Source organism: Rana temporaria, chromosome 9 (assembly GCF_905171775.1).
Source record: "Rana temporaria chromosome 9, aRanTem1.1, whole genome shotgun sequence".
Taxonomy (NCBI): Eukaryota; Metazoa; Chordata; class Amphibia; order Anura; family Ranidae; genus Rana; species Rana temporaria.
In genome coordinates, this window is record NC_053497.1 from 85,840,725 (window position 1) to 85,866,804 (window position 26,080).

The 26,080-nt window shown below is 45.8% G+C and overlaps 1 protein-coding gene across 1 annotated transcript in view; it reads left to right on the forward strand.

Annotated features, from left to right (window-relative positions):
* Window positions 1-26,080, forward strand: part of SLC25A43 (solute carrier family 25 member 43) — a 64,017-nt gene that overhangs the window by 966 nt on the left and 36,971 nt on the right. Inside the window, exons 2-3 of the mRNA XM_040323832.1 lie at window positions 5,034-5,326; window positions 16,303-16,544. Coding sequence (XP_040179766.1) covers window positions 5,055-5,326; window positions 16,303-16,544 — 514 coding nt within the window. The 5' untranslated portion in view covers window positions 5,034-5,054. The remainder of the gene's footprint in view (window positions 1-5,033; window positions 5,327-16,302; window positions 16,545-26,080) is intronic.

Consider the following 26,080-nt stretch of genomic DNA (forward strand, 5'->3'; position numbering starts at 1 on the left):
TGTGTGTGTACATAGGAGAATGGCTGTGTGTGTGTGTACATAGGAGAATGGCTGTGTGTGTGTGTACATAGGAGAATGGCTGTGTGTGTGTGTACATAGGAGAATGGCTGTGTGTGTGTGTACATAGGAGAATGGCTGTGTGTGTGTGTACATAGGAGAATGGCTGTGTGTGTGTGTACATAGGAGAATGGCTGTGTGTGTGTACATAGGAGAATGGCTGTGTGTGTGTGTACATAGGAGAATGGCTGTGTGTGTGTGTACATAGGAGAATGGCTGTGTGTGTACACAGGAGAATGGCTGTGTGTGTACATAGGAGAATGGCTGTGTGTGTGTGTACATAGGAGAATGGCTGTGTGTGTGTACATAGGAGAATGGCTGTGTGTGTGTGTACATAGGAGAATGGCTGTGTGTGTGTGTACATAGGAGAATGGCTGTGTGTGTGTGTACATAGGAGAATGGCTGTGTGTGTACACAGGAGAATGGCTGTGTGTGTACATAGGAGAATGGCTGTGTGTGTACATAGGAGAATGGCTGTGTGTGTACATAGGAGAATGGCTGTGTGTGTACATAGGAGAATGGCTGTGTGTGTGTGTACATAGGAGAATGGCTGTGTGTGTGTGTACATAGGAGAATGGCTGTGTGTGTGTGTACATAGGAGAATGGCTGTGTGTGTACACAGGAGAATGGCTGTGTGTGTGTGTACATAGGAGAATGGCTGTGTGTGTGTGTACATAGGAGAATGGCTGTGTGTGTGTGTACATAGGAGAATGGCTGTGTGTGTGTGTACATAGGAGAATGGCTGTGTGTGTGTACATAGGAGAATGGCTGTGTATACACAGGGGAATGGCTGTGTGTGTGTGTACATATGAGAATGGCTGTGTGTACATAGGAGAATGGCTGTGTGTGTGTGTGTACATGGGAGAATGGCTGTGTGTGTGTACATAGGAGAATGGCTGTGTATACACAGGGGAATGGGTGTGTGTGTGTGTACATATGAGAATGGCTGTGTGTACATAGGAGAATGGCTGTGTGTGTGTGTGTGTGTGTGTGTGTACACGGGAGAATGGCTGTGTGTGTGTACATAGGAGAATGGCTGTGTATACACAGGGGAATGGCTGTGTGTGTGTGTACATATGAGAATGGCTGTGTGTACACGGGAGAATGGCTGTGTGTGTGTGTGTGTGTGTGTACACGGGAGAATGGCTGTGTGTGTGTGTACACGGGAGAATGGCTGTGTGTGTGTGTGTGTGTGTGTACATAGGAGAATGGCTGTGTGCAGAGGCGTACTAAGCATGGGGCGGAGGGGGCGGGCCGCACCGGGTGCCACACACTGGGGGGGTGTCAGGCCAACGCAACCCCTCCGCGAATGAAGAGGACTACTTAGCGTGCGGCATGATGATGGCGCGTCGCACGGTAACAGGGAGGCAGCGCTAGCGGCAGTCTATGGTAAGACACAGCTGAAGCGTGGCTTTTCAGGGGGGGGGGGTGTGACTCGTGCGAGCCGTACCCATACCCGGGACCGCAATTATCCCTTTCTCTGTGGCAGCGCAGCGCCCGCGGCTCTGATAGATACGGCTGTGACTGTCTGACACTGACAGTCACACCGCTGAGGAGCGTGAAGCTGCAGCCGCCTCCCCCTGTGCTGTGCTGCCTGTGTGTGTAGACAGTGTAACACGCGGCGCGCTGATGATCATCTGTCTGACGGCATTATGGGTCTGAAGGCAAGGGGGGTGTGTGCACTATTGTAAGGGGGGGTGTGTTCTGTATATGAGGGGGGGGTGTGCTGTACATGAGGGGGGGGGGGGTTCTGTATTGTGGGGGGGGGGGGGTTCTGTATTGTAGGAGGTGGAGTTCTGTATTATAGGGGGGGTTCTGTATTCTGGGGGGGTTCTGTATTGTGGGGGGGGGGGGTGTTCTGTATTGTAGGGGGTGGTATCTGTATAGGGGGGTTCTGTATTCTGGGGGGGGGGGTGTTCTATATTGTAGGGGGTGGTTCTGTATATGAGGGGGTATTCTGTATTCTGGGGTGGTTTTGTATTGTGGGGGGGGGGGGTGTTCTGTATTGTAGGGGGTGGTTTCTGTATATGAGAGGGGTTCTGTATTCTGGGGGGTTCTGTATTGTGGGGGGGGTGTTGTGTATTGTAGGGGGTGGTATCTGTATAGGGGGGTTCTGTATTCTGGGGGGGGGGGGTGTTCTGTATTGTAGGCGGGTGGTATCTGTATAGGGGGGGTTCTGTATTGTGGGGGGGGTTCTGTATTGTAGGGGGTGGTTCTGTATATGAGGGGGGATTCTGTATTCTGAGGGGGTTCTGTATTCTGTAAGGGGTCCAGAGGTGCAGGATGCTGTGCAATGTAAAGGGGTCCAGAGGTGCAGGGTGCTGTGTAATGTAAAGGGGTCAAGAGGTGCAGTGTAATGTAAAGGGGTCCAGAGGTGCAGGGTGGTGTGTAATGTAAGGGGGTCCAGAGATGCAGGGTGCTGTGTAATGTAAGGGCTCCAGAGGTGCAGGATGCTGTGTAATGTAAAGGGGTCCAGAGGTGCAGGGTGCTGTGTAATGTAAAGGGGTCAAGAGGTGCAGTGTAATGTAAAGGGGTTCAGAGATGCAGGGTGCTGTGTAATGTAAAGGGGTCCAGAAGTGCAGTGTAATGTAAAGGGGTCCAGAGGTGCAGGGTGCTGTGTAATGTAAGGGGTCCAGAGATTCAGGGTGCTGTGTAATGTAAAGGGGCCCAGAGGTGCAGGGTGCTGTGTAATGTAAGGGGCCCAGAGGTGCAGGGTGCTGTGTAATGTAAGGGGTCCAGAGATGCAGGGTGCTGTGTAATTTAAAGGGGTCCAGAGATGCAGGGTGCTGTGTAATGTAAAGGGGTCCAGAGGTGCAGGGTGCTGTGTAATGTAAAGGGGTCCAGAGGTGCAGGGTGCTGTGTAATGTAAAGGGTCCAGAGGTGCAGGGTGCAGTGTAATGTAAAGGGGTCCAGAGGTGCAGGGTGCTGTTTAATGTAAAGAGGTGCAGGGTGCTGTGTAATGTAAGGGGTCCAGAGATGCAGGGTGCTGTGTAATGTAAAGGGGTCCAGAGGTGATGTGTAATGTAAAGGGGTCCAGAGGTGCTGTGTAATGTAAAGGGGTCCAGGGTGCTGTGTAATGTAAAGGGATCCAGAGGTGCAGGGTGGTGTGTAATGTAAAGGGGTCCAGAGGTGCAGGGTGCTGTTTAATGTAAAGAGGTGCAGGGTGCTGTGTAATGTAAGGGGTCCAGAGATGCAGGGTGCTGTGTAATGTAAAGGGGTCCAGAGATACAGGGTGCTGTGTAATGTAAAGGGGTCCAGAGGTGCAGGGTGCTGTGTAATGTAAAGGGGTCCAGAGGTGCAGGGTGCTGTGTAATGTAAGGGATCTAGTGATGCAGGGTGCTGTGTAATGTAAAGGGGTCCAGAGGTGCAGGGTGCTGTGTAATGTAAAGGGGTCCAGAAGTGCTGTGTAATGTAAAGGGGTCCAGAGGTGCAGGGTGTTGTGTAATTTAAAGGGGTCCAGTGATGCAGGGTGCTGTGTAATGTAAGGGGTCCAGAGATGCAGGGTGCAGTGTAATGTAAAGGGGTCCAGAGTGCTGTGTAATGTAAAGGGGTCCAGAGTGCTGTAAAATGTAAAGGGGTCCCGTGGTGCAGTTGTGGAGAGGGGGTACACAGTAGTGACAAAGAGATATTGAAGGATGCAGGGGGCACAGTGGGGTGTTTTTACATTTTACCGGGGGGGGTGCCAGATATTGGATCCGCCCCGGGTGCCAAATGTTCTAGGTACGCCCCTGGCTGTGTGTGTGTGTACACGGGAGAATGGCTGTGTGTGTGTGTACACGGGAGAATGGCTGTGTGTGTGTGTACACGGGAGAATGGTTGTGTATGTGTGTGTGTGTACATAGGAGAATGGCTGTGTGTGTACACGGGAGAATGGCTGTGTGTGTACACGGGAGAATGGCTGTGTGTGTACACGGGAGAATGGCTGTGTGTGTACACGGGAGAATGGCTGTGTGTGTACACGGGAGAATGGCTGTGTGTGTACACGGGAGAATGGCTGTGTGTGTACACGGGAGAATGGCTGTGTGTGTACACGTGAGAATGGCTGTGTGTGTGTACACGGGAGAATGGCTGTGTGTGTGTGTGTACACGGGAGAATGGCTGTGTGTGTGTGTGTACATGGGAGAATGGCTGTGTGTGTGTGTACACGGGAGAATGGCTGTGTGTGTGTGTGTGTGTGTGTGTGTGTGTGTGTACACGGGAGAATGGCTGTGTGTGTGTGTGTGTACACGGGAGAATGTGTGTGTGTGTGTGTACACTAAGGATGAGCTCTGGCGTGTTCACATTGAACACGTGAGGAGCCCGCCAGAAAGATGGCACCCGCGCTGCGCTAATCACAGCCAGGCAGACATTTCCCGATGCTCGGCTGCAGAGATCGGGAAATGTCTGCCTGGCTGTGATTAGCGCAGCGCGGGTGCCGACTTCCTGGCGGGCTCCCCACGTGTTCAATGTGAACACGCCAGAGCTCATCCTTAGTGTACACGGGAGAATGGCTGTGTGTGTGTGTACACGGGAGAATGGCTGTGTGTGTGTGTGTACACGGGAGAATGGCGCTGTGTGTGTACACGGGAGAATGGCGCTGTGTGTGTGTGTGTACACGGGAGAATGGCGCTGTGTGTGTGTGTGTGTGTGTACACGGGAGAATGGCGCTGTGTGTGTGTGTGTGTACACGGGAGAATGGCTGTGTGTGTACACGGAAGAATGGCTGTGTGTGTGTGTGTGTGTGTGTGTGTACACGGGAGAATGGCTGTGTGTGTGTGTACACAGGAGAATGGCTGTGTGTGTGTGTGTGTGTGTGTGTGTGTGTACACAGGAGAATGGTTGTGTATGTGTGTGTACACAGGAGAATGGTTGTGTATGTGTGTGTACACAGGAGAATGGTTGTGTATGTGTGTGTGTGTACACAGGAGAATGGCTGTGTGTGTGTCCCCTGTGTACAGAAGAGTGTCTGCTACCCTGACATGTGGTCATGTCCATAGGACGCAGTGTATACACTGTACATGGCCATCCTAAAGAGGGATCCGAGGCTGACCTCCTGGCAGGGCACACTATGCGGAGGGGTAGCTGGAGTCCTGAGCCGCACAGCCACCGCCCCCCTGGATGTGGTGAAGATTCTCACACAAGTGGGCACCTTCCACTCCAAGCACGGCTTCCTCAATACATTCCGACTGGTGTACAAAGCAGAGGGGCTCCAAGCGTTCTGGAAGGGAAACCTGACTGCATGTGTGCGCCTGTTCCCGTACAGTGCGGTTCAGCTGTCAGCCTATCACAGGTAAGTGCACCATGATGCGGAGGTGGGTTTCCCTGGGGGGGGGGGCGTCTTCTGTGTTTTCTCCTATAGCTTCTTGATTATTACACTAGTCAGTAACGCCCACTTTTTAGCATTATTTGTAGCATTGTGATTTTCTAATTGGGGAATTTCTTCTGTTTCCTGATGCATGTTGCTGAACTTTTACCTAAAGGTAATCCTATAATAAGGCCTCCCTATGGGTGGTGTAACTATCTCCCAAACGGGTGCCGTTTAGGAGATATGTTCTGTACATACAGCCAGTGACATCCCTGGCGCATGCACTTTGAAGGAACCCTTTCTTCAGAGCCCTGTGCCGTGACCAGCAGCTCCCACGCCCGGGAGTGATGTCATCCCCTGCTCTGGCCAGAGCCAGAGCCAGAGCCAACGAACCCGCAAAAGGAGGACCAGGTGAAGATGGATGCCGTCTCCAGCTATGACATTGCATTGCTAGAAGACTTTGCTTTGAGGTAAGCCTTGAATAATGTGCTAGTATGCGATGCATATGCGATCACAATATGATTGCATTTGTGAACTAGGGGAAAGGAGGGTGTCCCCTAAGTTGGCGTTTAAGGCTCTAACATAATTAAAACAAAATATGTTGGAACGGTTACAATTGCTGTGTACAAAGTACAAAATCACCACAATGATTGAGTGTAAGATTCTCGTAATTCACCCGACGCGTTTCAGAGTATCTGTCTCCTTCTTCAGGGCTGTTTATAAGAAGGTCAATCATACATCTATAATGTAGTAATAGCAAAAAGTCAAGTACAAAGATGTAATGACAAACATTATTTTGGCATGTATGTTACAATAACAATAAATATTGTGTAGACTCACATATTTTTTAACTGAGATACTTACCGTATTTATCGGCGTATACCGCGCACTTTTTTGCCCTGAAAATCAGGGCAAAATCGTGGGTGCGCGATATACGCCGATACCCGCTTCCCGCGCTCAGTTTGAATGCCTGCGCCGACATATACCGAGCGCAGTACACTCGGGTACATTCGACCACGCTCGTCTTCGCTCGTAGTCACGCTCTGTGACGTTTATGCATGAGAAGCCGAGCGTGGCCGAATATACCCGAGTGTACTGCGCTCGGTATATGTCGGCGGAGGCTTCAAACTGAGCGCGGGAAGTGGGTATTCAACACGGAGACAGCGCGGGAGAAGCCGGGAGGACACCACCGAGGCCGCAGACGGACGCCGGACCGGACGAGGCCGCCGATGGACGCCGGGCAAGACCCCAAAACTGTAAGTAGTAAAATGTAACAACATTATGGGTGCACGCTATACGCCGGAGCGCGCCAATACCCCGATAAATACGGTATATACTGTTTGCTGGTGTATAAGACTACCTTTTACACTGAAAAAAAACGGCCAAAATGCAGGGGTCTTCTTATACGCCGGGTCAGCGGCTCGGATGCCTGCTGGATGTGTGGTAATACTGTATGTAGCCTCAGTTAAAGCGACACAATGCCGAATCGCAAAAAGTGGCCTATATGCAATATGGTCCGGGGGTTAAGTGGTTAAGCTACTGCATTGTTGATTCACTTACCTTTTTCCTTTGATTCCCCTTCTAAATGTTTTTTTACTTTGTTTGAATTTCTCACTTCCTGTTTCTCCTCAGTAAGCTTTTCACCATCATCCGAGCGGTGGAAAGTAATTTAGAACTCAGTTTCATACAATGTTGTAGGGGGTGGATGCCGATCTCCCGGCAAGCAGATGTAAGATGAGTGTAAGGAACGGCCCAGCCGGCACTTATCAGCTCACACACCCCGTGAAACATGGGAAAAGTGACAAAAAAATAAAACGCAACCACGGTGGATTTTTGACACCATTTCTATTCTTTTCAATGGGAAAGTGCAATTTTGGAAACGTTTTTTTAAAAGTGGATCTAAAATGCAGCAAGCAGGACTTTTTAAAAATACAACTGGCTGGTGTGAAGAGATCCAAAGGGATGCATTTTTGCGTTTTTTTATTTTTTTCTGCAAAACTGATGAGTGTGAATGGCTCTTAGATAGTAGGCTCTCACAAGCAGGTCCTGCTAACATTCTTGTCTTGCCTTTGATTTGTAATTGTGCTCCTTTTATGCTCTAAGCATTGCACAAACTGCCAGTGATAAATACATCGGGCCAGATTCAGGTAGCTCGGCGTATCGTTGAGCGGGCGTAGCGCATCTCATATGCGCTACGCCGACGTAACTCTGAGAGGCAAGAGCAGTATTCACAAAGCACTTGCTCCCTAAGTTACGGCGGCGTAGTGTAAATGGGCCGGCGTAAGCCCGCCTAATTCAAATTTGGAAGGTAGTGGGCGCGTTGTATTAAAATTAACCGTGACCCCATGTAAATGAATGGCCGAACGAACTGCGCATGCGCGTGTGCGCATGCTCAGAATCACGTTGCATATATTCCCTAAGAAACAACGGCTCAATGCGTACGACGTGAACGAAATCCTACGCCCAGCCCCATTCACGTACGACTTGCGTAAACGACGTAAAATCCGACGGCTGTTCCGACGTCCATACCCTAACATGACTTTCCCCTGCTTTATGAGGGATAACTATACAGCGGACGTACGCCTTACGTAAACGGCGTAGCTTACTGCGACGGGCGCAAGTACGTTCGTGAATCGGCGTATCTAGGTCATTTACATATTCGACGGGTGAATCAATGGAAGCACCCCTAGCGGCCAGCGTAAATATGCACCCAAGATACGACGTAGGAGACTTACGTCGGTCGGATGGAGCCAGAATTCAGGCGTATCTGGTTTCAAGAATACGGCGCATAGATACGACGGCGCATCCTAGAACTTACGCGGCGTATCAACAGATATGTCAGCGTAAGTTCTCTATGAATCTGGTCCATCCTGTATAATAATATGATGCAGTTAGATGTTCATACTTGGACCTGATTTACACACTCCATGACATGCATGCAATTGTATGCATTTATACTGTATGTGTTTTGTAGTACATTTGTAAATGCATGTAATGATTTTTGAATGGTATAATTGCACACTGTGAGGGCTATTTATAAAACATTAGTTGGATGGCTGCCACACACATTCCCGCAGGCTGGAAACATTTTCCCAATATTCTTTGCAATAGATTCATTTCTATGATCTTCAGCTCCATCTAGAGGTCAAATACTTTCTTATTTAGGTACAGTAATACCTTGGATTACGAGTGACACCGTATACAAGCGTTTTGGAAGACGAGCAACATTTAAAAAAAAATGTTGTCTTGATATACGAGCGCTGTCTTGATATATGAGCAGTATTTTTACTGTAAAAACAAAAGAATTAACCTCACATGTTAAGGAGTCTGGTGTTCATCCATGTAAAGCCGCTGTGTATATGTACAGTAAAGCTGTCAGAGACACTCCCAGCTGGGTGGGACAGGCGTAACGTGCGTTCGGAGCACCCAGAAGTGATGTCAACAGTTCCCGAGTGTCTCCGAGTTTTCCAGGAAGCACTGGGAGCCACAATCGCCGCTGAACCTCTGGCCACATATAGCACTGTATACTGTACACCCCTTTACTAATAAACACAGCGGCCTTACATGGACGAGCTCCAGACTCCTTAACATTGTGAGTGTGTAATTATTTTTTTTTTTTTTCATTAAAACTGTGATTCTTCTTTTTCTTTTAACACATAGGTACAGTACTGTACAGTATTAATATGAGCTTTTGCATATATATATATATATATATATAATTTATCAATAAATGGTTGTGGAACCAATTATCTGAGTTTTCATTATTTCTTATGGTAAATTTTGCTTTAGTATAAGAGTGCTTTGGATTACAAGCATGCTTCTGGAATGAATTATGCTTGCAAACCAAGGTATTACTGTATTTCAGAAATGATACTGTGTCTTGGCCACTAGATGTAGCTGACAATCATCTAGGAATTAAAGTGGTTCTAAGGCTCTATTTACACTTGTGTGACTTGTCATGCAACTTTGGATATTAACGTTGCATGACAAGTCGTTCCCCTGGTTTTCTAATGATAACTATTCATATATGTGCGACTTAACGTTGCAGCGACTTCAGAGTAGTTGATGCGCTAGTAGGTGAAGTCGTAAGAGTTGGGTCGTGTTGCTGGCCCCGGGGGTCGTGGATACGGTCTGGGGAGAGGGAGCACCCAGCCAGAGAGAGATTCAAAAGATTAGACAAGCAGTTAGTCAGTATAGGAATACTTAGTGGTCAGTGTAGTGTAGTGGACAGAGCAGTGGTCGGTGTAGTGTAGTGGACAGAGCAATGGTCGGTGTAGTGTAGTGGACAGAGCAGTGGTCGGTGTAGTGTAGTGGACAGAGCCGTGGTCGGTGTAGTGTAGTGGACAGAGCAGTGGTCAGTGTAGTGGACAGAGCAGTGGTCGGTGTAGTGTAGTGGACAGAGCAGTGGTCAGTGTAGTGGACAGAGCAGTGGTCGGTGTAGTGTAGTGGACAGAGCAGTGGTCAGTGTAGTGGACAGAGCAGTGGTCGGTGTAGTGTAGTGGACAGAGCAGTGGTCAGTGTAGTGGACAGAGCAGTGGTCGGTGTAGTGTAGTGGACAGAGAAGTAGTCGGTGGAGTGTAGTGGACAGAGCAGTGGTCAGTGGAGTGTAGAAGACGTAGTGGTGGTCAGCGTAGTGTAGTGGACAGAGCATATGTCCAAGGAGTGTAGTGGACAGAGTTGTGGTTAGTGTAGTGTAGTGGACAGAGTAGTTTAGTGGTCAGGTAGGTCAGTGTAGTGTAGTGGCCAGTATAGGAAGCAGGTAGGTTAGTGTAGTGGTCAGGTAGGTCATTGTTGGAATCGGGTAGGTTAGTATAATGGTCAGTGTAGGAATCAGGCTGGTCAGTACTATTGTAGGAAGGGAATGGACTCAGGGAATGGTTAAAGCCTACAGGTTAGGGGGCGCAAATTACTTGCCTTTCCCGGGCGCTGACAGCCCACGCTAGGCCACTGTGTGTACTGTATTGCTTGTGCATTGGAGCCGTGTTGCTATGTGTTTCTGCAGGAATAAAGAAGTGTACGCAAGCTCTTAAATATTTGCACACTCTTGTCACTGTACATGTACTCTCTTTCGGCATCTCCTCAGCACCCAGAATCTTCTCAAAGATAATGGCAGAAGTGCTAAAGGGTCTAAGGCCTACACACGATCAGTCCAAACCGATGAAAACGGACTGAAGTTCAGTTTCATCGTTTCACCGATGAAGCAGACTGATGGTCTGATGTGCCTACACACCATCAGTTCAAAAACCGATGGAGTCCAACGAGGTGAGGTAAAACACAACGACGTGCTGAAAAAAATGAAGTTCAATGCTTCCAAGCATGCGTCGACTTGATTCTGAGCATGCCCGGGTTTGGAACCGATGCTTTTGTGTACTAACCATCGGTTTTAACCTATTGATCAGGCGTCCATCGGTCCAATTTTAAAGCAAGTTCTCTGTTTCTGGACTGAAGGACTACAGACCGATGGGGCGTTTACACGGTCGGTTTGGACCGATGAAACTGAACTTCATTCCGTTTTCATCGGTTTGGACTGATCATGTGTACGAGGCCTAAGACAACAAGGCATTGGCATAATGCCATACCGAGACGATCTACTATTCTTTGCAGAATCAGTGGAAACCCTAGAGAACAACCTGTGCACAAGCATGTCCCATCTGCAAAACCTGGGGAAGGTAGTGAATACAGAGAAATCACAGATGACCCCAAGCCAAAGAGTGGTGTATTTGGGCTATATACTGGACTCCAGACTAACCAAAACCTTAACGGAAGAAAAGAACGAAAAAAATCACACATGCAGTAACCTCTAAGTGGGAGCAACGCCATTACAATCAGACAGGGAATGACAGTACTAGGTCTGACATCTTCAATCCCAGCCGTCACCTGGGCACAGATTCACATGAGACCCCTACAGAATTACATTCTGTCCCAGTGGGATGGCAACCACTCATCCCTGGACAAGTCCATTCCGGTGCCGACCACAGTCAAACACTCCAGTATTGGCTTAATCCACTTCAATACATCGAAGGACGCAAATGGGCTCAAACCAACCCAGTCAGGATCACCACCGATGCCAGCGCTCTAGGCTGGGGGGCACACATGGAGGGCCTCTGCACACAGGGGAAATTGAGTTCCAGATGGGCCCAAGCCTCCTCAAACATGAGGGAGCTAAAAAAGCGGTGAGGGAAGCATTGAAAGTGTTCAAACTGGCAATACAGGGGAGAGACGTAAAAATACTATCGGACAACGCCACAAAGGCATACCTAAACAGGCAAGGAGGGACAAAGTCCCAAAGCTTGATGAGGCTGACGGAAACAATCCCCCTATACGTGGAATCAAACAAAAGGTCAATATCAGCCATCCACCTGAAAGCAACAGACAAGACTCCCTGAGCCGGAACACCATAAAACAAACGGAGTGGTCAAAAATATCTCACAAGGCACGCTGAAGGTACAAGTGGCAGCACTCTCCTCCTTCATGGCCACCAAACTCGCAGATGATCCCCTGATGAAGCGATTCCTGATGTCACTTAAGAGCAAGACCGGCTAAAATTAATGGAACTCCAACTTGGGACATGTCCACGGTACTTGGAGGGTTCCTCTCCATTCCATTCAAAACGATCGAGGACAACTCGGACAAAAACCTCACTCTAAAAACTGCCCTTCTTGTGGCCCTGTCCCTGATGGAACCATACTGCCTAATACACTTAGACTAAATAATTCTCTCGCCAGACCCAGTCTTTCTACCCAAGGTCTCTTCAACATTCCATAGAACCCAAAATATCATCATCCCTTCGCTTCCAAAAACTGAACAACAAGAAAAGTCACATACAGCAAACTCAATGTAAGAAACACACTCATTACATACCTCGAGGAAAAAAAAAAGGATTGGCGAAGAATGACCTCTCTCTTTGTCCTCTATGCGTGAGTTAACAAGGGGAAGCAGGCATCCAAGAATACCATCAGCAGATGGATAAGAATGGCCATACAGATGACCTATGAGGCACAAAACCTCACTCCTCCGGGTGGGATCAGAGCACACACAACCAGAGCCTGGGCAACCTCGGTCGCAGAGAAAGCAGGGGCGACACCGGAGCCGATCTGCAGGGCAGCGACATGGTCCAGCTTCAGTACCTTCGCAAGGCACTATCTTAAAGACCTGCTGTCCAACCAAGACCAGGCATTTTGTCGCAAGGTGCTCCAGTCTCTACCCCCCCCCCCCCCCCGTAAGTATTGCTTGATACATCCTCTCGGATGCTGCCCTGAAAGACGATTCGAGAAAATAGAATTGGGTACCTGGTAACTTTTTTTCTTAGAAGTCTTCCAGGGCAGCACTAGTTCCCACCCTTAAATGAAAAATACCAGGTACAATGGGGGAGCTTTAAGCTTACTGAGATTTCCTTTGGTACTTTAATACAACTGAGGCACGCAGGTGAGACTGAAATTTTATAATGGTGGACTAATGTTTTCCCTGTTTCAGGGAGGAGGAGCCTATGTCTCGGATGCAGGTACCTAAAAATTATATAATTTTTTTATTTTATATAATTATAATTTATATTAGCCTATTTTGCTGCAATGTTTTACCATTCACATTCAGAGATACAAATTAGTAAAGCAAAAAAGTAACCTTACTTGAATGTTCCGCATGCATGGTACACATTAAACGTCAAGCGATGTTTTTTATAGATTATAACAGGCAAACGTTCGGACACGTTAACCTACAAATGCAGACACGTGATTCTATTGCAACCTCCCAGTTCAACCTGATCATATTTAATAAATTGGCCTCTTTGTTCGCAAATGGCCTTAACAGTCAATGACCTTGGATGTATCCTTTAACTGGCTTCATCAGGTGCATATTGTGGGCAGATCTGTGGGTTGATATGGGATCTGCCATTGCTTTCTCCATGTATGACAAGTGTAAGGTCTGTTAAAGATATCTGTGCACACATTGTCCAGTATCAGCGGCTATGTTACATACAGATTTACCAACCTGTTTGTTGCCTAAAGTAACCATGTTTAAATGGAGTAGGTGCCTATATGTATGTGTGTGGGATAAGGACCATAGATTGGAAGCTCGCTGAGAGCAGGGACTGATGTGACTGTACAATATGTAAAGTACTGCATACATTTCTGGTACTCTAAAATCCCTCTAATAAATATGTGACCATTCTGGGTATGGAAAAAATCTTGTTCTGAACATAGACACTTTTTTTTTTTTTTTTTTTTTAAATAAAGTAAAGTAAAAGCCACAAGCAAGTGTTGTGTTTGTCACAAGACTATGTATCATCACATCCTGTAGAATTCAGTCATGTGATATTCCAACATTTCAGAAATCTTAGCACAGTATAATTCTTATTGCTCAGACAGATATACTGTACATGCTATTGGGCCTTATTTTTACAGAGCAATCCATGTAACAAGTAAAACCAGTTAATGAGCTGAAAATTCTAGATAGAATAACACTGTGGTTGTGCTAAAACTATAAAAATCCACCTTAAGGTGGCCATAGATGGATCAAAATTTGACCAGTTCAGCAGGAACCAGATATATTTCGATCCATGTATTGCCATCTCTGTTCCTCAGAAGTGAATCGGAATTTATCTTTAGGTTGACTTCTGTCCAGTGGTAATGTTGGGAAAACTTTTGTCGATTTTTAGAGGCTGCAGCCGCTGATCAATGTAACCTGACAGATGGCCATACACTATTGGATTTTTTTCATTTGGCCCACAAGACCAATCCCATCCATACAATACGGTGCAGATGGCAGAATCTTTAGCAAGGCTACTGTGTCCAGACTGTTGGCACCAGCAGCTTTTAAAATACCCAAGCAGTGGCTGCATCTGATTTTGGATTTTTCGGTCAAAGAATGTTGGGCAGGAAGGGGGCAGCCACTAGGGGGAATTCCTTAAGTTCATCAGGAACCAGCCAAATTAAAAACCATGTATTTACCAGCTTTGGTACTTGCACTGTTTTGAGAGACAGTAAGCTTTGTACATGGATTCTGTTAGGTATTGCTGAGCATCTGCAGTAAATTCAGGAAGAGTTTGCTTTATTGCTTATATACAATGGGCTTCCCATTTTATGCCAGGAGCCAAGGTATTTGAGAAGCTACCCACAGCTGTCCCTAGTAAAATGGGATTTTCATATAAACAATGAAATTACTACTTTAAAAGGACAACGGTGTGCTAGGGCACTATACGGATATTACCCCCCCCCCCCCCAACAAAAAAAGAGAGCACTAGTCATAACTGGACCCATTCTAGAAGTGGAGCACATTCAAGTTTAAAGGGCTCTGTCACGTTGAAAACCCACCCCAGCCCACACAAACTCGCCTTCCTTCTGCTCCCCTGCCACTCTTTGTCCAGTGGAGTCCAGACCCAGAGTAAGCTCTATGTGGGATGACGTAGAAAGGTTCTCAATGCCCCCTCATCCTCATGTGACAGTTTTTGAATCTAGTGAGCAGTGCATCTTGGGAGAAAATATGACCAAACGTGGGTAAGTGTGTGTGTGTGTGTGTGTGTGTCTGTGGACCGGGGTAAACTTTCACGAGATTGATACAAATTATTCTGACTTTTAAAGCTGTGGAATAAAAAGTATATCCCCACCAAGTTATTTAAACTCTGCATTAAAAATGCTGAACTGAAAAAGGGTCCTCTGGTCACATGATATCGGCTATCCAACCCCTTCTCAGTTTACTAGAAAGAAATGTGTCATGAATATGCATCAAGCCTGTCTGCCTACCTGATCTCCATGTGTTCATTAGAGGCAGATCCTGCTCTGGTTCCCCTTTTTATCACTTCCTCTTCCTGTATGGCTCCACCCTAGTCCATCCCAGGAAGCCTATATTAACCGTTGCTCTACAGGTCTGCAGTGCTGTTCAACAGTGTTCCTATGCTTACTTCCTGTCTGCAGTGTATTGCTAGTTCCTGGTTGCAGAGTGCTACGATCATCTTCCGTGTACCGTTTTGGCTTGTCCCCGACTTCCCTGTCTGCCTGTGCCCCTGACTATTTGCATGTTCCACGGTTATCCTTGTCTGCCTGTTGCCCTGACCTCGGCCTGTCCATCACCACTGTTTGTCCTGCTGGCTGCCTCCCCCTTCTCCCTGCGGAGTGTGACTTGAGGAATCCCGGGAATGCGACCTGGACCCAGTTGCGGCCAAGACCATCCCTACCACCAAGGGCTCTGGTGAATACAAAACTGGGTCTTAGACTCCGCGCCCTGGGTGACCTTAGGTTCACGCTTCGTCTCTGCTAGCAGCAGTCGGCCATAGGATTCACCACCCTGTGGTGCATCCCTGACCCCTACGGGGTGCACTTGTCATCTGGCTACGGGTGACCTGACAAAATGCCTGTGATTGCTGCCTTAGGCCCCGTACACACGACAGAGTTTCTCGGCAGAATTCACCGAGAAACTCGGTCAAAACCCGGATTCTGCCGAGAAACTCTGTCGTCTGTACAGTTTTGGCTCGATGGAGCCGCCGAGGAGCTCGACGAGAAAATAGAGAACATGTTCTCTATTTTCTCGTTGTTCTATGGGAGAAGGCGGCCCGCCGAGCTCCTCGGCGGCTTCATCCCAGAACTCGACGAGGAACTCGACGTGCTTGGCACGTCGAGTTCCTCGGCCGTGTGTACGGGGCCTCAGTCATTGAGGAGATTTCCCATCCCTTCCATTTTCTTCAGATGCCCATCAAATAGACAGGAACTGTGGGTAAGTCACCCAGAAAGTGAGACAGATACCAGGAAAAATGTGGGCTTTGTGTAAATAAGATATTGTACAGACATACAAGCTTCCCTAGTTGTATGCTTGTTTCAGGTAAGTGACCCAGAAAGTATTGATGCCATGGATCGGCATACTAGACTGGCTATTTTTCTGTATTCTTTTACTTGTTCTATGAATTATTTTGTATGTGAATGCTACAAATATCACCTGTTTACCTCTGTACTGATTTTGTGTTTTCAACATAGGCTATCAGTGCTGTTTATGGATGATTTAGGACAAATCTCACCAAGTAAAGCAATTCTAGCTGGAAGTGTGGCAGGAATGTTGGCAGCTATAGTCATCTATCCTACTGATGTCATCAAGACCCGACTTATTATACAGAACAGCTTGGAACCCACATACAGAGGGATCATTCATGCACTATACACTGTGTACTATCAGGAAGGATTCCGACCATTATATCGAGGGGTTTCGCTTTCAATTCTTGGTATGTCTTTTTTTATTATTGTTACATTGCAATTTATTCCATTCACAGTGTAAAGGGAAGTTATAACTATAGTGTGTGTGTGTGTGTGTGTGTGTGTGTGTGTGTGTTTTTTTGCTATCTGAATACCATTGGGGAGGTCCCCCCCCCCACTTCCATAACCAAAACATGGTTGTTACCAGGGTCATCAGAACTTCCTTATTTCGGATGACAACCCAGAATTTGGGAATTATTTTTATTTTACGTACACAAAACAAATAGGATAAATCTCTCCTAGCCGGGGCACACGCAGCAATTAACCACATCCCTACCGCGTCATTGTAAAATGACTGTGGCAGGAACCCCTCCTCGATCCGGATGAACGTCATATGACGTCCTGCGTTCCCGGCGATCTAGGGCGCGCGCCCGCGGCGACGCTTGTGACCTGGCGCGGGTGCCCGGCGGCCGCGATTGTCGGTAATCATGGCAGGAGTGTGGATCTGTGTGTGTAAACACACAGATCCACCTCCTGTCAGCGGTGAGGAGACCAATGTGTGTTCCCAGTACAGAGGAACACACATCAGTCTCCTCCCCTTGAGAGTCCCCTCCCCCCTACAGTTATAACACATCTTAGGGAACATATTAACCCCTTCAACGCCCCCTAGTGGTTAACCCCTTCCCTGCCAGTCACATTTACACAGTAATCAATGCATATTTATAGCATTAATCGCTGTATAAATGTGAATGGTCCCAAAAACCTGTCAAAAGTGTCCGATGTGTTCACCGCAATGTCACGGTGACAGTAAAAAAATCGCAAATCGCCACCAATACTAGTAAAAAAAATAAATAAAATAAAATGCCAAAATTTCTCACCTATTTTGTAGACGCTATAACTTTAGCGCAAACCAATCAATATATGATTATTGCGATTTTTTTTTTTTTTTTTTTTTTTTTTTTTACTAAAAATATGTAGAAGAATACGTATCGGCCTAAATTTTTTAAAAAAAAATTGTGATATTTATTAACCACTTAAGGACCCCCCACTGTATATATACGTCCTCTTTTTAAACATGGATATCTCAGTAACGGCAGCAGCTGCTGCCACAACTGAGATATCCATGTTTTCAGCGGGCGGCCGTGTAAACGATAACGGCGGTCTCCGCGGCGGATTCGCTGCGAGATCACCGTTATCGGTGGCGGGAGAGGGCCCCCCCCCCCTCCCGCCGCTTTTCCGCGCCCTCCGCCGCTTACCGGAGCCGTCGGTAGCGGCGGAGGAGATCCGATGCTGCCGCCTGGAGAGTGAGGACTTGAGTGAGGGCAAGATGGCCCCCACCTGTCCTCATAGCTCTGCTGGGCGGAAGTGACGTCAAAACGTCAGTCCCGCCCAGCCTCTTAAAGAGACAATTTTTTTTCTGTCATTTTTTTAAATGACAAATTTTCCTTTTTTTTTTTTTTTTTTGCATTTAAGCCTAAATATGAGATCTGAGGTCTTTTTGACCCCAGATCTCATATTTAAGAGGACCTGTCATGCTTTTTTCTGTATTTTTTTTTTTTTTTTTTTTCTTTTTTTTTTTTTTTTTTGCACCTATTGGATTTTTTTTTCTTTTAATCATCCTTTATTTGATTTTAAACAGCAAAAAAACAGAAATTCACTAAAACCCAAAAGACATTCCTCTGGTTTAACCCTCTCATTTACATAAGTCAGGGATATCAACATAAGATCCACAGAAAAATAAATAAAAATAAAAATATAACTAAAAAAACATTTCCCCAACATATCATTCTCCATGAGTATACGAGGAAGAAAACACTCGCTGTACATTTTAGTTATTCTTATCTTATCGTAATTTCCTTCCCCTCTATCTTATCTGAGGGCAGCTCTCTACTCTGATAACACCTTCTTTGCAATGATACTATTTGTCCCTTTCCTAACGGTATCCCCATGTCCCGCCAGAGTCAGGGCAGTTAAACTGTCTCTCTCTGTTTCGCTTTACTTTACCTCCCTTATACCCCCCTTTCGTAACCTATCCCCCCTCGAGAAAAAAAAAAAAAAAAAAAAAAAAAAAAAGAAGAAGAGAAAGAAAAAAAAAAAAAGGAAAAAGAAAGACAAAAGTTTGTCCCCCCCCCCCCCCCCGACCCCCATGCGACCACCCCCTCTCAGTCCACATCCATCAGGGCCTTTCCCTCCTCCGAATATCTAAATATATTCCATTCCGCCCATGTTTCTAGGTATACCTTCCGCTTCTGCCTTGAAGTCCATACTAAGTCCTCCATTCTGTTCAGGTCTTCCACTCTGGTAAGCCACATCTTTACGGATGGGGCCCGTGCCCGCTTCCACAATCCTGGGATACAAGCCCGGGCCGCATTCAAAAGATGGCACACGACTGATTTCCTGTATTGCCTCACTGGTATCTCCACATTTTGTAGTATAAAAAAAGACCATTCCTCTGGTAATTGTTCCCTACAAAATCTTTGAGTTATTTCCCTGACCTTTCTCCAGTAGCTTCGAATCTTGGGGCAGGCCCAGAAGATATGCATTAGGGTTCCCCCTTTCTTACCACATCTCCAACACCTGTCTGTTATTTCTGGGAAACATTTATTCAGTATCTCCGGGGTCCGATACCACCGAGATAGTATTTTATAGTTCATCTCTTGTGTCTTTATACACATGGATGTTTCAAAGATATTCCTTACTATCTTAGTCTTTTGATCTTCTGTGAAAGGTCTTCCTAAGTCCCGTTCCCACCTATTAAAGAAGGGCATTTGATCATCCTCTGTTGGGGTATTTAATAATTCGCCAATTCTTGATAGGGAGTGTCGTAAGATCCCTCCCCCACTACAGTATCTCTCAAACCGTGTCATTCTTCGACCGTATCTAGCTGCCGGTTTTAGAGAGTCCAGAAAATGACGCAATTGGAGAGATCTCCAGAAATCCAACTGGTAAGGCAAGTCTTCACCTTCCAACCCCTGCCTGGTAATCCATCCACCCTCCCTCAGAAAGTGCGATGCCTGGAACCACCCTTGCTCCCTCAGTTTACTAAAGGGTCCGTTCATTAACCCTGGTTCGAACTGCGGGTTTCCCAAAATTGGAAAAAGTGGTGATTCCTCCGTGGACAGTACTCCCCTCACGAACAGCTTATTTGCTACCCGCAGGGTGGGGCCTATCAACGGATGGCTCTTGGTGTCTAATGGAAGCCCCCGGTAACACCATGCCGCCCGCTGCAAGATACCGCCGCATTGATCCTGCTCCAGCCCCGGCCATAACTTTTCTCCAGCATGCCGACTCCAATCAATAAGTCGGCACAATAATGCCGCTTGATAATATCTATAGATATCTGGAGCAGCTATTCCTCCATCCCGTTTGGCCAATGAGATTATGCGGGCCTTGATTCTTGGTCGTTTGTTTGCCCATATAAACCCACTAATAAGGGACTGTGCTTGCCTGAAAAAAGATCTGGGTATATCAATCGGGAGGGTCTGAAAAAGGTACAGAAACTTAGGTAGTATGCTCATTTTAATGATGCTAGATCTTCCAAGCCATGAATGGAACCCCCTCCGCCAACTATCCAGGAGGGCCCGTGTTTTGGACAGCAAAGGCAAAAAATTAAGTTTAAAAACTTGTGTTAAGTCCGCCGGGATAGAGGTCCCCAAGTACGTAAGAGAGGTATCAGACCATTTAAATCTAAATTTTGATTTCAAAATCCTCAATTCTCTCTCCGGGATCGCCACTCCCATCGCCTCTGATTTATCGTAGTTAATCTTGAAATTTGACAACTCTCCATACGCACTTAGTTCTTGTTCCAGGTTAGGAAGGGATTCCATCGGGCTGGTCACACTAAACATCATGTCATCAGCATAAGCTGAAATTTTGTATTCTGTACCTTTCAAAGACACCCCCTTGATATCGGTGTTCAGCCGAATCCGGCTCAGCAGCGGTTCAACAGTCAGAGCAAACAATAGCGGCGATAGGGGGCAACCCTGCCTTGTCCCATTTGAAAGTTGGAAGGGAGGTGATAATGTTCCATTCACTCTAACCTGGGCCGTTGGTTGTGTATAATTACTTGCAATCCATCGCTGCATCTTCCTCCCGAACCCCATGTGTCTTAGCACCGCAAACATAAATTGCCAGTTAATCCGGTCAAATGCTTTCTCTGCATCTGTTCCCAAAAAGACACAAGGGGTTCGGGTGGTACCCACCAGGTGGATCAGGTTCAGAGTCTTGACCGTATTGTCTCGGGCTTCCCGCGTCTGTACGAATCCCACCTGATCTTTATGGACAAGTCCTGATATCTTCTGCTGTATCCGCCCTGCCAAAATCTTGGCAAAGAGCTTCATGTCTTCATTCAGTAAAGAAATTGGTCTATAACTCCCACATTGGGAAGGATCCTTTCCTTCCTTAGGGATCACAGCTATCACCGCTTTTAGCGATTCGTTATGGAAGGTACCAGAATCCCCTAAACCATTGAACAGTCTGACCATAAATAAGCCCAGTTCGGGCATGAAAGCTCTGTAATAGTGAGTGGTATAACCATCTGGCCCAGGTGCTTTCCCTCCCTTCCCCTTTTTCACTGCCTCCTGTAGTTCTTCTATTGTGATAGGTTTTTCCATTTCCTGGCTCATTTCTGATGTTAAGCTGGGGGTACCTGAAGTTGCTATATAGTCACCCATTTTCGCCTGGTCTTGAGAGCTTGTTTGCAAGTTATATAGGGAGCCATAAAAATCCCCAAATCTCCCTGCTATCTCTCTAGGTAACACAATTTTCTCCCCCTCTGTGCCCTGGATCATCGGGATATAGTTTTTAGTCTGTTGTTCCTTTAGAGCCCTGGCCAGTTGTTTCCCACTTTTATTACCAAATTCGTAATTCTGTCTTCTGCCATTTTGTATTGCCCATTTGGCCCGCTTTAAGAGTAGTTCTGTAATTTGTCTACGCGCCCCCCGTAGATCCCGTTCCAACAAAGGGTTAGGGTTCTGTTTATGTTTTGTCTCCAGGTTTGCAATTTCTGTCATAAGAGTTGTTACCTTTGTCTCCCTCTCTCTTTTTATCCTCGCCCCATGCTTCATCAGTATCCCCCTTATCACCGCCTTGTGGGCCTCCCACACCACTCCCAGGTCACAATTGGGGGTCACATTGGCCTCAAAGTACCACTTTAGTTCCTTCCGCACCTCTTCTAGTACAACCTCCTCCTGCAATAAACTTTCATTCAGTCTCCATGGCCCGGCACCCACTGGGCGTGAGTCCCCTAACGCATATTTTAAAATAATTGGGGCATGGTCTGTCCATGTGATTTCTCCAATTACAACCTCCTTCACCGAGTGCAATTGGTTGTGTGGGATGAAATAATAGTCTATACGCGAGTACCTTTTATGTGGGATAGAATAGAAGGAGTCTCGTTCCCCTGGGTGCATCAGTCTCCATATATCTATTAGCCTTGCCCGTTGCAACATCTGTAGGACTCTCTTGCGGGTTCCCCCCGCAACTGATGAACCACCAGAAGAAGTATCTAACTCTGGATACAAAGGCATATTCAGATCTCCTCCCATTATCAACTGTCCTTCCTGAAAATCTGCCAATTTGTCTAGAAATCTTCTCAGGAAGTGGTCTTGAGATGTATTAGGGGAGTAAAAAGTGGCAAGTGTTATTATCGTACCACCTATGGTCCCTTTCAGGGCCAGGTATTGACCTCCCGGGTCAACCAAAGACTCTGTCAGTGACCATGGGGTATTGTTTGAGATTAAGATAGACACTCCCCTCTTTCTAGCCTCTGGGTTCGTCGCATGGTATATCACCGGGAAGGGTCTACCTGCAAGAAAGGAAGGCCCCCCTGTCCTGAAATGGGTCTCTTGTACCAAAGCGATGTTACATCCCCTTTTCTTCAGATTCTGAACCAAAATCCTTCTTTTTTCGGGTATGTTTAGGCCCTTAGCATTAATTGAGATCACTACCAGTGGGTCCATCTCTGAAACCAGAAACGAAACCCCAAGGGATCCCTCAATCTTCCAGGACCAACAAAATCAGGGCAAAACACAGCCGTGGGGGGCGCGGGGGAGACACAAAAGGAGAGTAGGAGAAAGAAAAAAAAAAAAAAACTAATAAATAACAAACCCACCCCCACCCCCACCTCCCAAAAAATAAAAAAATAAAAAAACCCTCTTCTAAACTGATATCACCGAGCGGCGGGAGGGAGATCTTATACCTCCCTCTCCCCCTCGGGGATACCACAAAGCCAAAGCTTTAGACACTCTCAACCCCTAGACCCTATGAGTGTTGGCCTAACAGGGGAAGGTAACTTGCTTTTTTCTATTACAAGGGATGTTTACATTCCTTGTAATAGGAATAAAAGTGATCATTTTTTTTTTTTTTTTTTAATATTTTAGTGTAAAAAATAATAAAATCAATAAAATTAAATAAGAAAACAAAAAAAAATTTTTTTTAAAGCGCCCCGTCCTGACGAGCTCGCGCGCAGAAGCGAACGCATATGCGAGTAGCGCCCGCATATGAAAACTGTGTTCAAATCACACAAGTGAGGTATCGCCGCGATCGTTAGAGCGAGAGCAATAATTATAGCCCTAGAGCTACTCTGTAGCTCAAAAAATGCAACTTATAGAATTTTTTAAACGTCGCCTATCTAGATTTTTAAGGGTAAAAGTTTGACGCCATGCCACGAGCGGGCGCAATTTTAAAGCGTGACATGTTGGGTATCATTTTACTCGGCGTAACATTATCTTTCACAATATATAAAAAAATTGGGCCAAATTTATTGTTGTCTTATTTTTTATTCAAAAAAGTGAATTTTTTCCAAAAAAAGTGCGCTTGTAAGACTGCTGCGGAAATACGGTGTGACAAAAAGTATTGCGATGACCGCCATTTTATTCTCTAGGGTGTTAGAAAAAAAAATATATAATGTTTGGGGGTTTTAAGTAATTTTCTAGCAGAAAAAAAACTGTTTTAGTCTTGCAAACACCAAATCTGAAAAACACCTAAGGTCTTTAAGTGGTTAAATAAAGTAAAAAATATTGTGTTTTTTTAAAAAATTGTCGCTCTTCTTTTGTTTATAGCGCAAAAAATAAAAACCGCAGAGATGATCAAATACCACCAAAAGAAAGCTCTATTTGTGGGAACAAATGATAAAAAAATTGTTTGGGTACAGTGTAGCATGACCGCGCAATTGTCATTCAAAGTGCGACAGTGCTGAAAGCTGAAAATTGGCTTAGGCAGGAAGGTGCGTAAGTGCCCGGTATGGAAGTGGTTAAAACCTGACAAGTGTTTTTAATCACAATCTCAACCCTATCCAAAACTTTAAAAAAAAACACTTTAATGCCTGCAAATGTACACATTACCATTTGACCACTGGAAGCTTTTACCCCTGACCAGGGAATTTCTTTGCAATTTGGCACTGCCTACTAATTGTAATTGTGCAGTTATGCAACGCTGTACCCAAACTAAATGTGTGTCCTTCTTTTTTTTTTTTTTTTTTTTTCTCAAATGGAGCTTTCTTTTGGTGGTATTTGACCACCATTTTTTTTTGTTTGTTTTTGCGATATAAACAAACAAAAAAAAGACTGCACATTTTGGAAAGAAAAAGAACAATATTTTCTACTTTCTGTTATAAAAAATATCCAATAAACTCCCATTTTTGCCATACATTTAGGCCAAAATTTATTCAGCTACATGTCTTTGGTAAAAAAAAATCCCAATAAGCGTATATTGATTGGTTTGTGCAAAAGTTACAGTGAGGGGGGGAAAAAGGTGTTTAATCCCCCTGATTTTGTACGTTTGCCAACTGACAAAGAAATGATCAGTCTATAATTTTAATGGTAGGTTTATTTCAACAGTGAGAGACAGAATAACAACAATTTCCAAAAAAATTCATTTAAAAAAAGTTATAAATTGATTTGTATTTTAATGAGTGAAATAAGTATTTGATTCCTATCAATCGGCAATAATTCTGGCTCCCAGTTGTCTTCTATACAATTAACAAGCTGAGATTAGGAGCACTCTCTGTCCACAAAAGCAATCAATCAGATTTAAGTCTCCCCACCATGGCCAAGACCAAGGAGCTGTCCAAGGATGTCAGGGACAATATTGTAGACCTACACAAGGCTGGAATGGGCTATAAGACCATTGCCAAGCAACTTGGTGAGAGGGTGACAACAGTTGGTGCGATTATTTGCAAATGGAAGAAACACAAAATCGCTGTCAATTTCCCTTGGTCTGGGGCTCCATGCAAGATCTCACCTCGTGGAGTTTCAATCATCATGAGAACAGTGAGGAATCAACCCAGAACTACAATCTTGTCAATGATCTCCAGGCGGCTTGGAAAAATATAAAATATAAAATATGATCTTATATGATCTTATGCTGAGTACATGGATATCAAACATGACATGCTTTAAAATTATGCACGCCCATTCAGCAAGTGACAAACTACGTATGTTTTTAAGCTTTGACAGGTTACCACTTTAGATTTACAGAGGAGGTCTTCTGCTAAAATGACTGCCCTCAATCTGACGTTCGCAGTTGTTATCACAGGAAATGTAAATATCCCCCATGATAGCAATAGGTAGTGACAGGTACTTCTATGTTTAAAAAAAATAATAATACTTTTGGGGTCTTTTAGACTCTAGATCTCCCCTCAGCTCTTAAAGCATCTGACTATACCAAGATCAGTGTGATAAGATGCCTTCCCAATTACCCAATGGCGCTGTTTATATCCAGCGAAACCAAAGTGATGAAATGTTTGTAGCCTCTCCACGGGAGGTTTCTGTCCTCCCTGAGCTCGCCTAAGGACACCTGTGTTACCATTTGACAGGTGTACCGCCCCAGTCAAACTCCCCACCTGCCACTGTCCTCGGAGCGGGTCGTCACCATGTTTAACAGTGGAGATTGTGTGTTCAGGGTGATGTGCAGTTCATTTTCTGCCACACATAGTGCTTTGCTTTTAGGCCAAAAAGTTCAATTTTGGTCTCATCTGACCAGAGCACCTTCTTCCACATGTCTGCTGTGTCCCCCACATGGCTTCTTCCAAACTGCAAATGGGACTTCTGATGGCTTTCTTTCAACAATTGCAACGAATAGTTGTCCTGTGGACAGATTCTCCCACCTGACCTGTGGATCTCTGCAGCTCCTCCAGATTTACCATGAGCCTCTGATTCTCTGTTTAATGCCCTCCCTTTTCTGGCCTGTCAGTTTAGGTGGACGGCCATGTCTTGGTAGGTTTGCATTTCCATTTTCAGATGATGGATTGAATAGTGCTTTGTGAGCTGTTCAAAGCTTGGGATATTTTTTTATAACCTAACCCTGCTTTAACCACTTAAGCCCCGGACCATTATTTTTTTTTTTTTTTTTTATCATGACTGCGACATTATGGCGGACACCTTTGACACATTTTCAGACCATTGTCATTTTTACAGTGATCAGTGCTATAATAATGCATGGATTACTGTGAAAATTACAATGGCAGTGAAGGGGTTAACCACTAGGGGGCGCTGTAGGGGTTAAATATGCCCTAGTGTGTGATTCTTACTGTAGGGGGGCGTGTGATGTCACTGATCGTCGTTCC